The sequence below is a fragment of the Schistocerca piceifrons genome, chromosome 4 (genome assembly GCF_021461385.2).
Source record: "Schistocerca piceifrons isolate TAMUIC-IGC-003096 chromosome 4, iqSchPice1.1, whole genome shotgun sequence".
In the NCBI taxonomy this organism is placed as follows: Eukaryota; Metazoa; Arthropoda; class Insecta; order Orthoptera; family Acrididae; genus Schistocerca; species Schistocerca piceifrons.
In genome coordinates this window covers 420,245,612-420,262,497 of record NC_060141.1, presented here as the reverse complement: position 1 = coordinate 420,262,497, position 16,886 = coordinate 420,245,612, and the positions used below count along the sequence as shown (strand labels likewise).

The following is a 16,886-nucleotide window of genomic DNA, read 5'->3' as shown; positions in this document are numbered from 1 at the left end:
TTGGGTCTTGGAGAGCCTGGGCTCTTCCACTGGGACATTGTTGCTTTGTCTTTGGGTCATAACAGTAAATCCAGTTGAATCATTGAAGGCTCTCCGTAGCAATTTTCCCGAGATTCACAAAGAATTTGATACACAGGTGATCCATCGTAAAATCGCCACACACCAAACACAGAGTATTACGGAAATCACCATGGACACACAACATATCCTCCCAGCTGAATGCCACTCCACACACTGACTCATCAGATGTGCAGTTCTTGCCACCTAGCGGTGCAAAGATCTACTACGCCTACTTTCCAGATGGCAGCACCAGTCCCGAAAATTTTGGATTCCACCTTGTATGCTTCTTATCATTGTTAAATTTTTTCTCTTCCAATTTTATTGCTGTAGGCTTGTGACTTCAAGGCTAATGACTATATAAGTGCCACAGCAGTAAATAAATAATTTTGTTTTGACACAATGTGGATTTCTGTACTATTTTTCCAAAGTTACAGAAATCTGAGAAAGAAATCTGCTTCTTGCAACTACTTTAAGTGCAAGCACAGCTGAAATGGTTAACAGTGACAATAAATATTAGAGTAAATCATTTCTAAAAGGATAATCCAAAGACAATATGACTAGACAAAAGGAGAAAACACTGGGATGAAATACGATTTAAATCTGAATTAAATAAATTACTGTTGGACACCTTGATATGTAATATGATATTGTTGTAATTAGTTGATTAGGAGAGAGTGCATGGTTGATTTTTCTCACTTCTGCATTCCTACACAGAGCAACTGGACCGTTTTATACAGTACTGTGAAAGCATTCAGATTTGTTCTGGAGTAATATGATAATTTTTGCCATGGCTGTCCATCATAAGGATAAAAAAGTGCACGCCAACAATTTCCACTCCACATCTGAAAGGGGAAACCTCTCTTTTCCACTTATTTATACCAAAATGATCAAAAATCAAGAATACAACAGTCAAACCATATCCCTAGCTCTGAGAGGAAATTAGTATGCATTACAGCAATCACCAGTTTTCACTAACAAGAAGAGAGATCCAGTCAACAATGTTGTTAGCTGAACTACAATGAAACATAGTTTTTTCCCTTTTTTCTTGGAGGTTAATGTTCTTTACAAAGACAAATACTGCTGTGGAAGTCACATTTAACAATATGCTGAGTCACAAAAAAATCTTAAGTAAGGCTGAAGTGACATATCTGAAGCAGTGACATATCTTGAACATAAACTTAAGCTTAGGACTGCACTTATTACTAGCTATATATACGAGAAACCTGTTCTAGCATGTAATATTTGTTGATTTCTTGACCATCTACTAATTTCAAGTGTGGCAAATTAAAACTTATTATGTTAGATAAATACAAAAAAGTTCATCACTTCTTCTAATAAGTCAGATGAATTCACATTAAACAACAGAACTCATGTTACATCCACATTTATTTTTTTTCCAGTTGGGAACAGAAAGCTACAAGAAACAAGAGAAAGGTGAGAGAAGGAGGGAGGGAGGGGGGAGGAGAGGAGAGGGAGGGGGGGGGGGGGGAGAGAGAGAGAGAGAGAGAGAGGGGGGGGGGGAGGGGTATTTATTTCCATTGTTTTTGTTTATTCATCCTTTTTTTATGTCACTAGTCCCAATTACAAAAGGGGGCACTTTTCACTTATGTGACACTTGCCATAAAATTTAAAAAAATATGTTCGAAACTGTGCAAGCAACATTATATGCATATCAGAATTGAAATATATCTAAAAAAACAAAGATGATGTGACTTACCAAATGAAAGTGCTGGCAGGTCGATAGACACACAAACAACTGGACCATTTTATACAGTACTGTGAAAGCATTCAGATTTGTTCTGGAGTAATATGATAATTTTTGCCATGGCTGTCCATCATAAGGATAAAAAAGTGCATGCCAACAATTTCCACTCCACATCTGAAAGGGGAAACCTCTCTTTTCCACTTATTTATACCAAAATGATCAAAAATCAAGAATACAACAGTCAAACCATATCCCAGATTCAACCAAACAGCCCTTGTCAAAGATTTGTTTGTGTGTCTATCGACCTGCCAGTGCTTTCGTTTGGTAAGTCACATCATCTTTGTTTTTTTCAGATATATTTTTCCCACGTGGAATGTTTCCCTCTATTATATTAATATCAGAATTGAAATACTTACACAGTGCCTCCCATCACACCACTATGCAGATCCTTTGCAGATGACTCAACTTCAATAAAGAAGTAGCAAATTCCTCTTAGCCCATAAGTCAAACATGGCTTGGTTGTTCCAAGCCAATAATTATCAGAAATACAAACATAGTCTATATCCTTCAGAAATGTATCTTTGACAGAATATAATAATTCATCTAATCCTTCACTGCCCGATTCTTCCATTCCTTCAAACACAAACTGTAACAAAAGGAAATAAACACTCAGATTTTCATAAGATGAAAATATATTCAAGCTGTTACCTATACTTTTAAAGAAGATTTATGGCACTGTAATGCTTCTAGGGAATATTTATCATGCAAGTAAATAAAAAGATGCAGGGAGACAGAAGAATATATTCACAGTGAGGCTACCTATGTATACTCTGGGTTTGCTTAAAAAGACAGGAAGATCACAGAACAAGAGGCGAAGATTTGTACCCTCTAGGCAAAGGCAGGAGCTCTTTTTTAGGGGGGGTGGGGGTGGGGGGGGGGGGGGGAGGAGTAATCATAAAAGGGTGTGGTTTGATTAATTTTATTAGCATTGAGCTTGTGGTTGCTATTGATGCAGTGAAATATAAATTCTGTTAAAAATATTGCTACATATTGAGGTACGTAATCTTTTATTTCAGTTTATCATTTCCTATACAACATGATTTCAAAAAATATACGCGCATTTATTGTAGTTTTGTTTAGTGCTAAATAAGGAATTATTTTTACTATACCATAGCTGCAGAACCCATAACATGATTGTAAGTGTGCAAAAATCACAAACATTATACTAATTTTATGGCATTAATTTATATACACTGTTTTATGGCAAGCCCTCCATCAAAGAACACAAGCACAGAAATATCGCATATGGCTGTGAAAATATCACCTTTCTGGCAAAGAAACATGAGAATAAGGTTGTTCTTTTGTTTTTATGGATGCCCTTAAGTATAGGAAATATGTCTACACAACTACAGGACCTCCAGGGTCTGCATGAGCCAGACACTTATCACCAGTAAAATTTGCAAGAGAAAAAATTGAATTTCTAGATGTCATCAACCTTGGGTTATATCGTCCTTCTAAAAGTTGCTGGTCTAATCTTCTCATCTTGTTCCAAAGAAAAATGGAACTTGGCGTCTCTGTGGAGATTACAGAGCTGTAAATGCTGTCACTGTGTCAGACTACCATCCGGTGCCTCATTTACAAGATATCAACTGCTAACTCTTAAACAGAAAGATATTCTCTAAAACTGACTTTATCTGAGGTTATAACAACATTCCTGGTGTGGCATAAGATGTGCCTGAAACAGCTGTTATTTACACCATTTGGACTTTTCACATTTTTGAAAATGCCATTTGCTCTCTGCAGTGCAGCCCAAACATTCCAATGGTTTATTCAGACAATTTTGGATGATTTGCCTTTTTGTATTCCCACTTAGATGGCATTCTCATTGCCTCAGCATTAGATGAAGAACATATAATGTATCTGCAACATCATCTTGAATGTCCGGATTATTAACATTTTAATATAAATGTGGGGAAATGCATTTTTGGGGATAAAGTGATATCTATATCTATATCTACATCTACATCCATACTCCGCAAGCCACCTGACTGTGTGTGGTGGAGGGTACCTTGAGTACCTCTATCAGTTCTCCCTTCTATTCCAGTCTCGTATTGTTTGTGGAAAGATGGATGGTCGGTATGCCTCTGTGTGGGCTCTAATCTCTCTGATTTTATCCTCATGGTCTCTTCACGAGATATACGTAGGAGGGAGCAATATACTGCTTGACTCCTCGGTGAAGGTATGTTCTCGAAACTTCAACAAAAGCCCGTACCGAGCTACTGAGCGTCTCTCCTGCAGAGTCTTCCACTGGAGTTTATCTATCATCTCCATAACGCTTTCGCGATTACTAAATGATCCTGTAACGAAGCGCGCTGCTCTCCGTTGGATCTTCTCTATCTCTTCTATCAACCCTATCTGGTATGGATCCCACACTGGTGAGCAATATTCAAGCAGTGGGCGAACAAGCGTACTGTAACCTACTTCCTTTGTTTTCAAATTGCATTTCCTTAGGATTCTTCCAATGAATTTCAGTCTGGCATCCGCTTTACCGACAATCAACTTTATATGATCATTCCATTTGAAATCACTCCTAATACCTACTTCCAGGTAATTCACAGAATTAACTGCTTCCAGTTGCTGACCTGTGTTAGCTTGTGTTATCTTGTATCACAGCATGGAATTTTACAACAAGAGGAAAAATTGAAAGTAAGCAAAGATTTTCCTCATCCTGAAACAGTAACAGAACTAGGACTGGTAAACTTCTACAGCAGAAATCCAACAATCTTCGTTTAACTTGTGCAAGAACATCAAGAGGAAGGATAATCATCCCTATTACATGGATCGATAAAGCAGACAAATCAATCACAAGGTTAAGAGTAGAACTTGCCAGTGTAATTCAGCTTGCTCATCCCTCAACACATCTACCCTTAATTTTGATGGTTGATGCTTTGGACTATGATATAGGTGCTTCTTTTCACCAATTGCAAGAAGAAACACCTGTGCCATTTGCACTTCTCCCTAGGTCTCTGACCCACAAACACTGTGACTGTTGTACCTATGATTGTGAATTGTTAGCAGCATATCCAGCAGTCAAACACTTTTGTTATCTTCTGGAAGGCAGAGAATTCACAATATTCACACACCACAAGCCATCAACACTTGCTTTCAAACAGTGTCCAGAAGAAAAATAGCACCTAGGCAACTGCAACATCTGGAATTTCTGCCAGTTCATCAGAGATATTCAGTACCTTTCTAGAGGAGAAAATATTCCTGCCGATACATGTTCCAGATATCATCTTGCTAGACAGTATTTCATATGAAGATATTGTCAGTCTTCACAAGCAAACTGGTATTGGAAAAATACTACAAATCAGCAAATTTGTCTAAAGCCCCACCATGTATAAAGTACCACAATCAAATGTAAAGAGGTAAAAAGAAATCAAATTTTAAGTGCAAACAGCAAATGATTCACTGTGGCATTTCTGTAATTGATAGGAGAAAAATGTTTACTTACTCCATGGATAAACACAACTTACTTTGATATTAACTGGTATTTCAATGCCAAGATTTTTATATGCTTCTATTGCATTAATCCAGCCAATAACTGGGCCTTTATCATCTGTGGCACCTCTTCCATACAGTTTCCCATCTTTTTCTGTCAGAGTGAAAGGGTCAGTGTGCCATCCATCAGTAACTGCAGCAGGTTGAACATCTAAGTGTCCATACACACAAACCGTTTTCTTCTTTGGATCTTTACCAAGAATACCACATAAAACAGGTGGCAAAGGTAATTTTTTTCCACTTGGAGTAACCTGTAACAACAACATTTAATAAATAAGTAAATAAACTAATTAAGAATTGTACTAATGTTTAAATATTATTAATATATTATATGATATCAGTTTTTAAGTAATAAAATAAAAGCAATATAACTAATTTTTTTTATTTTTCATTTTTTCCTGTCACTGTTCTTGTCACAGTTAATCTGATGATGATTATGATTTTAAAGAAACTAAATACCTTGGTTATCGGTTTTCATTGCACTGTAAATTCACATAAAATGATGTGGAACAGGAAAAGAAAAATCATTAGCTTCAGTGTCTGACCTTGTCATTGGAGATGAAAATTTGTGCAACACTAGTGTGAGAAAACATAGGTAGGTAAAAACAGTTGCCAGTCACTGAAGGATACATCAAGAAGAGTCATCATAGTCAGTCAGTACTACAAAAATGTGGGGAGAAAATGAAGATCGTATGAGTGGGAGTGTCAATTTGACTAAACGAAATACATACATAAATATTAAAAAATGCATGAAAGTGCAGGGGTACAAAGCTGCCAAAGGCCAGTCAGGTAAAATGCCACAGCAAGAGTCATGCCCCCGTTTGCACCCTTGACACCGAATGTGGAGATACATTACACTTTATTATGAAATCCACTTCCCCTCAGGAAATATTTGACTTTTGCTAGCTGATATTCCATCACCTGCAAGTATCTGGGTAAGGAGGTAGATAAGTCAATGGCCCATCTCAAATCAGCCAGCAGGGCACACACTGTCAGAATATCAACTATAACGAGACGGCTACCACAGCTGCATTGAAGGCAGTCCTCTTGACATAAATGGAACTCTTGATGTGGACAATACAGTCAGCACAGTACAATGACATCTTTCCGAGAGGCTCGGAGGGAATATGCTATACTGTGGTGGGGTCCTGGACAGCACTCAGCTAGTCAAGTGTTGTGGTAGCCTGCCATTTCATATCCAATATTTTGAAATTTTTATGACACATTTGCAATTTTAGATCTGGTACACTGAGTTCAAATTTGTCTCTTGTGGCTGTGTCTTTATCTAATTTGTGGCCGAGCAGTTCTAGGTGCTTCAGTCCAGAACCGTGCTGCTGCTACGGTCACAAGTTCGAATCCTGCCTTGGCCATGGATGTGTGTGGTGTCCTTAGGTTAGTTAGGTTTAAGTAGTTCTAAGTCTAGGGGACTGATGACCTCAGATGTTAAGTTCCATAGTGCTCAGAGCCATTTGAACCATTTTATCTAATTTGTGAGTGAATTCATTTCCTGAAATACCCATGTGGCTTGGTGTCTAGATGGTTCTGCAGCTGTGAAGGTCAGCTTATAGGTCTTAATCTGTTGTCTTGGATATTAGTGACCAAAAAATTTATGGGTAGCGCTGAGTATGCCTTGTAAGCAACTCATGGAGTTACTACAAATAAGAAAGTCCATCATGAGTTTTAATGTATTGCAGAGCCCGTTTGTGGCAACCAACTCTGTAATGTATATTCTGGATGAACTTCACAGAGTGCTTCTCATGTCCCCTTGTGTGCAAAAGCATAACCAACCCTGTCATTAGCTTTTGATCCATGTGTGTAGATGCACACTGGATTTAGGTAGTCATGGAGATCCTAACAGAATAGGTGTCTGAGAATGATCAGAGCAGTAGTTTCCTTAGGGCCACACAACAGGTCCATCCTAATCATAGGACTAGATACACAACACGGGGAGGATGCCAAGAAAGAACTCTGCGCACACAGGAAAGAGGAGACAGTTGGAGCTCCTTGCACGGAGCACCCAATCATTACCCAGCTGGTCCCCCTATTTTTGAATGATTTCTAAATAGTCTGAATTGTTGACTGTGAAACAAGAGCCGATTCACATAGACTGTTAGGCATCTGATAGTTTGTGGCTGCATATTTCACAAAAAGTTGCTAGTGTCTGACCCTCAGTGCTGGGATTCCAACTTCTATTAGGGGACTGCCTATGGGGTTCTTATGGAAGGCTTCAGCTGCCAACAGCACATCACTGTGGTGGACAAGGTTTAACAAGCTCAGTACTGATGATGCTGCTGACCTGTAAGCAACATCCATAGTCCAAGCAGGAAGAAATCAAAGCTTTGTAGAATCATGGAAGAACTGTGCAGTCTATATTGCCCCCTCCCCCTCCCACTCCTTCGCAGGAGGTGTTGCTGAGAAATCTGGGGATATTAAGTTTCCTTATACACTTTTCCTTGAGATGGCAGACATATGATAACCATGTTAACTTATTGTCATATTTGAAACATTCAAAAACTAAAGTACATCATTACAATAAAAAGTTCTGGGTGCAGATGCACAGTCCCCAGTCAAAAATCTCTATGACACAAATGGCAGAAAATTAATGTCCATACTTCAGGTCCCCATTACATACTTTCTCTATGGCTCCCGGAAGTTGACGCGCTGCAATGCGTAATAACATAGAGCTGTAATACAGGTAGAAATTGGCCACATGCAGTGGGTCTTACTGCAGTCACAATACCATTGACTGCAGTGGTGAAGATGGTTGCACTCAGAGCTAATCCCCCAAGGGCCCCAGTTTCCTGTACATATTGGCTGCTACGGGTTGAACCTATTCAGAATTGAAAAAGTCAGAGTGATAGAAAATTCAGGATAAAATGAGTAGGTCAAAGAAAACAGCAATCAGGTATTGGTCATGTTCGAAACCACTGCGCACTGCAGGTTTCAGGTGGATGCAATGCTCAAAAACTGCTCTGAAGTTGTGATAAATGCCTTCTGGCTTCCAGGCACCAACAGTCATCAATTGACCACTCTTTTGAAAAATTTACACAGCTCATTTATAAGAGAAAGTGGTCAATAATTAGTCAAAATTTGAGGTTTTTTTTTTTTAATTTTTGGGATACGATAAATAATACTGCCATACCATTGGGATGTGGTGGCCTTTCCCACCAAATATGATTGATAAACCTGAGGATGAATTTTATGCTGTCACTGCTAAGATGTTTAAGCATTTGATTGTGGATTTTACACGGACCATGGGCTGTTTCTCAAACTCTGCTAAAGTGCTGTCAAACTCTCATTCACTAAATGGAACATTGTATTATTTGAGGCCTTGTGCATGAAGGATATGCAGTTTTGCTCTGCCAGGTGTTTGTGGGTCAGGGAAATAGGATGGTAGTTACTGCACGCAAACACTTCAGCAAAATTACCATGAAGCATTCAGCAATGACTTCGGGATCAGTACTGATGTCAACATTGAGGGAGATACCAGGAACTACTGCAGATGGTGTGTGGCCACAGAAGCGACAGAGTTTAGTCCATACTTGAGAAGATGGGATGTTGGCTCTGATAGATGATACACACTGTTCCTGTCGCCCCTGCTCTCTCTCTCTCTCTCTCTCTCTCTCTCTCTCTCTCCCATTTTTTTTTTTTAGAAACCATGACTTCACTTGATGAATGCTATTAAATGCTCTGTAGAAGGATGACATTTATGTTGTTCAAGTGAACTTCAACATTCTCTGGTAGTGTAGCTATTTCTTTGGAGCATCACTGCACAAGTTTCCAGTGGAAAGGGCTGGAGTATGCGGTATCATCGTTTCCACAGCCTGTATAATTGTATAATTACGTCATTAGTGTCTTATATCACTCCTTCAATATCCTTCTCTTTGCTGGTTTCGAAACTAGCTTTGGAGAAAAAAAGCTTGCCAATTGGTTTTCTGAAGTGACCAACAAGGACAGTGATGCATGTCCACTGATCAGTGGTTTGAGAAAGAGAGAGTGACATCCATGAGGTCACTGTTGCAGAGGTCACCAGGGACATATCACTGGATCAAGGGTGAGATGCTTGGGCTACAGACTGTAATATCTATGGCTGAGCATATGAGCATATTTGACAGGCCACACTGAAATGTGTTGCATGCAGCTCCAGTGTTAAGTAGGCAGACCTCCTGTTCTGAAATCAATAGCTCCATTACTTGGTCCCTGCTAGATGTAGCTTGACTGCTCTACAGAGGATTGAGGGCACTTAAGTCCCCCAGTAGGAGGAAGATTGGAGGCAGAAGTTCCACTAAATCTACCAGCTCATGATATGGTATGCACCTGTTTGGGGGTAGACAGATGTTACTTACTGTTACCCTAACTGCCAGGTAGACATGTCCAGCCACAGCTTCTAATGCAGAGGTTAGTGGCACCTGCTCACTGAAATGTCAAGAGCGTATGAGCATACTGACTTCTCACAGTGTTAACACAACTTTTACAGTAGGATTTGTAATTTTTAATAGTATGGATTTCTGAGAACCATTTTACTTGAAATGCCACATCAGTTGCGGAGTACGTAGCCATTAATTGACGGAGTTCTGCCAGGTGATGATGGTAGTCACTGCAGTTCCACTTAAGGAATGTCAGAGTGGGATCTGAGCAATGAAGGGGAAACAAGAAATTATATTACTTTGCTGCTGAGTCAAACTCCACCTGAACGTATGATTCTTCATCAGCATTCAAAGGCTTGACCTCGTGAGTGGTGGGGACCAGACTGACCACAGCAGCAGTGCTCAATTTGACTTCGAATTTTTCCTTCTTGTCACTCGCTGCATGGTTTCTGTTTTTGTGAGGATTTTACTGTCTTGACTTCTGGAACAGAAGTGGCCCATTCTTCATTATGACCCAATGCACGTGGCTCTTCCAGCCACTGTTTGGTGGTAGACTGGTGGTCTGTTTTATTGTGGGAGCGAGGCATCTTGGGAGGTGCTCTTTCCCCTGGTGATGACAGAGGAGGACAAGGCATCTCCAGCTGCACTAATGGGGTGTCTACCACCATTGCTGTGGGTCTGTGGGTGGAGGGAGTTGGTGTCAACTCCCCTAACTGAGAAACAGGCACTGACACAGGGCTAGAGATGGGAGTTACTGTTTGAGACCTGATCATCACACTAGGAGTGGACTTTGACACAATGTGTGCAAAGTTTGACATCATATTGATTGGGTGGAGTCATTCAAATTTTTTCTTAGCATCTTGATATGACAGGAGGTCAAGTGTTTCATATTCCTGGGTTTTCCTCTCCCTCTTACAAAACTGAAAATGTCAGCGAATGAGAGGGGTGGTGTTCTGGGCAGTTTACATATGCAGGAGATTGTCTGAAAGGGATCTCCTAATGTTTTGTCCTTCCTACAAGTAGCCTTAATAGAAGAGCAGGAGGACATATGTCTAATCTTCTGCACCTAAAACATCTCACAGGAGGACGAAAATAGGGCTTGACCTCACATCTATAAGCCATCGAAGACTAGGATGAAAGCTCCAGCATCCACTCTATTAGCCTTAGGTCCTCTATGAAAGTGACAAACAAAATATACTCCATGCAGCTCTAGTTTAGCATGCACTTCTTCATCTGTTTTTAGCATTAGGTCCCAGTGGATGATGATACCCTGAATCATGTTGAGTTTATTAGGAGGAAAGATGGCCACTTGTTTATTCTTGAGCATTCAAGGCATAATTTGCCTGTGATTGTTCAGCATTCAAAGTTTTGATCAACAGAGTTCCAGTTCTCATTTCCTCTACTGCAGCAACTCCTCTGAACCTGTCCTCAATATTTTCAACCAAAACAATGGCTTTGGTGTTCAAAAAAAATTTCTTCCATCAGTTCCAGAGGATACCAAGAACTGAGCAAATGGTCCACCTCAATTTCTCCTCACCTGATTATCCCTTCCATGGTGAGGCCCAAGACAGATTCATCATCAGGTTGTAAGCCCCTGAATTAAAATCTTGCTTTCAATCTGTCAGATGACCAATTCACTGTAGATCATCTGCCCTAATATAATTCACTCTCATCAGAAGCTGTCACCGTGGGTGTGACTCCACCATTTAAAATGGTACTTGGCATAGTACCATTGCCCAGAGTCCCAGTGCCCCAGCTTGGACAGGCACCTGCTCTTTAGCATACTGGGAAGGTTATAGCTCAGGCATCAACAGTGCAACCTATAAGTTGACAGAGGGCTATGAACATGAGGGTACATGATGACCACACCATGGCAGATTGGCTACCATGCTGGATTTTGGGTGTGAAGTTAAAACCATTTTAGCAGTAGGTGCAGTCATAATATTTTTCTTTCTTTCTTTCTTTCTTCTGACTTAATAGGTGTCAGGGGCCTCTCACTCAAATTAATGGTTACGGATGATGGTGTTTGACTGACCAACCAACAAGGTCATAGGTCCCTAAATCCTTTGTGTGTCAAGCCAGGAATACTCCCCAGAGAGGAATGAAACAAAAAAAAAAAAAAACGAATACCAATGAACCTGATTGTATCACAGAATCAAGAAAACCAAGAGATAGGAGCAAGAAGAGTTGACAGAGGGGTAAAAGTGTGAAAGTGGGAAAGCTCCCATGCACAGAAAGTAGCTGGAGCCCCTGGGACATGTTATGCAATGGGAGATGCAACCTCTCCATCTGACCAGTGCTTCCACACCTGCCATTACCACAAGAAAAGGAACAAATCTCAGTAAAACAACAACAGATGTAAACTAATAAGAATTAGAAAAGTGGGAAGGGTAGGAGTCAAGCCACACCATTTAGCAACGGCAGCCTGGTGTCCCCTGAGACATATCCAAGGATGTGGTACACACCATGGGGGCACAGACGATTTCTCCCTGACGAGAGGTGATAGTGGGGGAAGTTGAACTTCAGGGCAGAGACTCTGTATGCAAACTACGACTGTGACGTCCTCAGCCTCTGTTGTGGGAGGTAGGTCTGCCTACCAGTAGAAAGGACCCAGCAGTTTCTAAGCTCAGTGGAGCGGTGAGTTTGTATCACATAGCTCAGCAGGTGTTGTTGCTGCCGTATCTTTAGGGGAGGGAACCTGGAGTACTTCCAGGAGTACAATGTTCACAGGACTAATCTGAATAGCACCTGTCACAAGTCAGATTCCGCAACCGTGTGTTGGGTCCACAATGCTGAAAGGTGATGCCAAGCCATATGTCAGGCTCCCAGAATCAAGACAGGATGAGATATGAGCTTGGTAAAGCTGCAAATGAGTAGAGCGATCTGTGCCCCAGCTGATGTTACTGAGACAGCAAAAAGTATTAAGATGTGACAAGCATGTTCATTTACGTTGTCAAAGATGGTAAAACCATGTCACTTGGGCATCAAAGACCAATCCCATAAACCAACAAGACTCCGCCACACTGAACACTTGGTCATCAAGGCAGAGTTCTGGTTGGGGTTGGACAGTACAATGGCAACAGAAATGTAAGACACATGTCCTGGCAGTGAAAAACCCACTGAAAGCTCAGGACTGTGCCTTTTATAGGGCATGAAGCTCAGGACTGTGCCTTTTGTATTGCACCCTGCAGTTGGCATTCAGTGTCACCAACAGTTCAGGAGCAGTAGTAGATGTAAAAGTCATCTGCATAGAGGAAGGATGACACAGAAGACCCCACAGCTGCAGCTAGACCATTGATAACCACTATTAAAAGGGCCATACTCAATGTAGAGCTCTGGGTGACCCTGTTCTCCTGTAGCTTGAATCCAGAAAGTATGGTGGGACAAGAAGTTCCACAAAAAAGTTAGGAGTGGTCCCCAAAGATCGCACTTATATGAGGTAGTGAGGATGTTGTGATGCTATGTGGTGTCATAAGCCTTTTGCAGTCAAAGAAAACAGTGATAAGATGCTGGTGCCAGGGAAAACCTGACCTGATAGAGGACTCCAGGCAGATCAAATTGCAGCAACCTCGACAAAAGTCACCTTGGGACAGAGCCAAAAGACCCCAAGACAACGATGTGACATTGGCAATCCACCGGTAAGTATTTGAGCACTTTGATGTGGATGTGGTCTGGCCCTGGAACCATATCAGGACAAAGAGCTAGGGCAATGAGAAATTCCCACCCACAGAATGGAACATAACATGGTTCCAGGTAAAATATAATAACTGGTAAGTGCATTCACTCCACCAGCTTTTTGAGAACACAAATTGCAGGCTGATAATTCTCAGATGCAGAGGCTCAAGCATAATGCAAAGCAAAATGTTTGGCGACAGCATCCGGGCCAATGAAGACAACACCATTCACAGAAATATTACATACACCTGCAGTGGACCGGTGTCCATACAGGCATCGAATCTTTGCCCAAACCTGTGAAGGTGGGGTATGCGGCACAATGATAGCAACATACCATTCCTGGCATTCTCATTTCTGTCTTTTTATGATGTAGTGAACCTGGGCAATTTGAACGTGTAGTCTCCAGTATTACAATTACATACACCATAATTAACCAAATGAAAAAAAATTCACAGTACACATCTCACACTTTTCTGACCAAAGCTTCAAGTTTCAATTTCTAAGGAAAAAACTGAAGAGAAAAATAACTGGATACAAAGACAGCTAACATTGCAGATAAATGCACAAGTAGGTGGGGGCTTCAAAAAGTTAGTTAAACATGTCATCTCATGTTAAGATCGTAATGCAATAGGAGTGGCACAATGCCAGAAGTGATTACATGTTCGAGGTTGCCTATAGACACAGTTCTGCTATGGTATGAGTATGGGATTGAAATGGAGCAAAAACTAGAAACATATTCCAAAGTTGAAGTATGTAGTGCAGTACAGTTCTTGTGAACAAAATGTTTAAATTGTACACACATCCACCATGAAATTATGGGGTATATGGACTAAATGCAATGTGGCATCCAGCTGTTGTGAAATGGTGCTAATAATTTTACCAAAGCCACACAGATGTGGGTGATGCTGATAAGGAGGAGATTTTTCAGTGATGAGAACATTCACACAGTGTTCTCAAATGGCTCCATGAAGAAGTAGTGAATTTCTATCTTTAATAGGGCGAACAACTGGTAGAACATTCCTATTATTGGTTACAGAGCCTTGGTGACTGTTGAAAAATAGTGTCATGTTCTTAAGTCACTCTCTAGCAGTCAATAAATGTTACCTGGTCTGCCATAATTCTGTGTAGCTTACCCTTAGAAATCCCCTCACAACAAAGAAGGAAAGATCCGAAAAAGCTAAATAAGAATTGCAGCGTAATAGTCACTTTTGAAGATATGCTATAGTTACTGACATGTCAAAGACACCTGATTCATGAATAGAAATTATGAGAAAAAAATACAGTCAAAGAACTCACAACATAGAGCCTGTAGTTGATAAACATACAAAAGGAAAAAGTGAGTGAAAATATGTGAGGAAAACATAACATTGTGAACCCTTAAGGAAATACATCACACTGAATATCTGCCAAATTTTATTGTAAATTATATGACATAATATTATTTTAGCTGTTATTCATACCACATAATATTGATCCTCAAATAATACTATTCTCCCTCATTCTTGTGGTACAATTATTAAATGAAACTCTTGACTGATAACTGAAAGATATATTTTAGTCCATCTCAAGTTCTCATAGCTAGGATATGATAAATTGTACTGCAAGAAAAGACAAATGCTTTAGAAACATGTCACACAAGTGAATCATAGGGCCTCTATGACAGTAGCTGAACAAGATTATGGAAACCAACAAATTTTGAAAAGTTTCATTGGGTCAGGGAACACAACAGACATGTATGCAACTATAGGGTCAACTGCTAAAAATACAAAATTGTGGTTACCTACATACTAATTACAAACAATATCACACAATTATTTTAAAAAAAAAACCTTGAACTGTACCAGAATTCAGGTCTACATTTTATAAACATGCAGGAAGCAAAGAATAATGCATTGCATAACTTTTCCTACCAGTAATAAGAAAGTAATAGGCAAAAATGTGAAGTGCTGGCATCCCCAACCTAGATGAAATTTGCTGTAATTAATTCATTTACAAAATGAACATACAAAATTAGAGGATACTAACCTGTGTACCAACATCATGGAGTTCTGTTTCTGCACCTAACTTTTCTAGTCTTTCTTTTGTCCAATGAACCATTTTTACAATGTCATTTCTCGTGTGTTCCCATGCTGACACAGATTTAATGGCTACAGCTTCTCTCAGGCGTTCAATATACTTGGTTTTATTTGCATCTATGTGACTGGAGAAATAATAAGACTCTTTCAAAAACATATTCTCTCTAGATACAAAGTGGGAAATATAATGTAATGATATATATATATATATAATTTTATTTTTGAAGTAGTGCAAGAATGACAATCGTAACAAGTTATTCAAATAAATATCAATGCCCATTTTAGACAAATCATAGAAAACCAGAATCTGAATGGCTAGCTGAACCTTTTTCTACTGAATGAACGCAAGTATGGTCCCCATTTTCAGATGCACTCCTGGCACATATTTTTAAATTAACATGACGTATGTATAAGAAGTAGTTTCCATTAAATATAATGTCATTGCATGATCTCTTCTTTCTCAATTTATATTACAAGATACTTTATGGAACTGAGGAAGTGCAGTCACCAATTAGAATGCAAAGATCTGGATTACAAAATTTCTGAAAAATAGCTGAGAGCACAATAACAGCTATATGTACATCCTTAGCCAGTTTCAAGAAGAAAATAAATGAATGAATTGATTTGAAAGCTGAAATGCTCTTTACGTATGTTCAGTAATCATGTACTTTAAAAACTAATGGATCTGTTGCTATTGACACTAACATTGTCTATTTCGGCTTTTTCATTATTACTTTCAGAATATATTCGGCCTCAAGTCTAGCCGGACACCAAAACATTTAATTCAATATATATCACCCACATACTTTGTACTGCATTAGTACGGTTGCACTTTTTTTTCTTTTTTTTTCTTTTCTTTTTTCAAAATGTAATTTACAGTCACATAATTAAAACTACCGTTTAACAGCACATAAAAACTTATATGGATCTGTTAACACAACAAAAAGTATTACTGTGCTCTTCATACCAGTTTTGACCCTATCACCTCAAAACACATCCATTGATCCCACTGTGAAAAATAAGTAAAAGGGTAAGTTAATAGTACTTCATTTTCGGTCATCATATATACTGAGTGTTTCTTCTAAGAGTTGTTGGCCGCACTTTCTCTGTTGTTGTGGCAAATATTTCCAATTTCGTTTTTGCAATGTGCAGCTTGAATCAGCCCAAAAAAATACTGCTCATCATTTCAGTCACATAATGCCCAGTGTCGACAGGAAGAGTCGGTTTGTTTTGCTGTTACAAATAAAATTATTTTTAAGGTGGAATTTTACTTTCCCATCCAATAGAGTGATTCCAGATCAGTGTAGTGCGATACTCATGTTATCATTACGCCTTCAGAGGGACAGTAAAATGCGAAGAATAACCAGTATTCCAGCAGTAAACCAGTAGTGCTGCAGACAGTAACAGACAGCACAGGCCAGGGCGAATGCTGGAGTACTTGTT

At 39.6% G+C, this 16,886-nt stretch overlaps 1 protein-coding gene across 1 annotated transcript in view; it reads right to left on the bottom strand.

The window, feature by feature from the left end:
- The window catches only part of LOC124796319 (cytosolic non-specific dipeptidase), a 176,408-nt gene that overhangs the window by 57,353 nt on the left and 102,169 nt on the right, over positions 1-16,886 (bottom strand). Inside the window, exons 2-4 of the mRNA XM_047260449.1 lie at positions 15,394-15,568; positions 5,302-5,577; positions 2,182-2,411 (exon numbers count right to left, since the gene is read on the bottom strand). Of these exons, the coding sequence (XP_047116405.1) occupies positions 2,182-2,411; positions 5,302-5,577; positions 15,394-15,568 (681 nt within the window). The remainder of the gene's footprint in view (positions 1-2,181; positions 2,412-5,301; positions 5,578-15,393; positions 15,569-16,886) is intronic.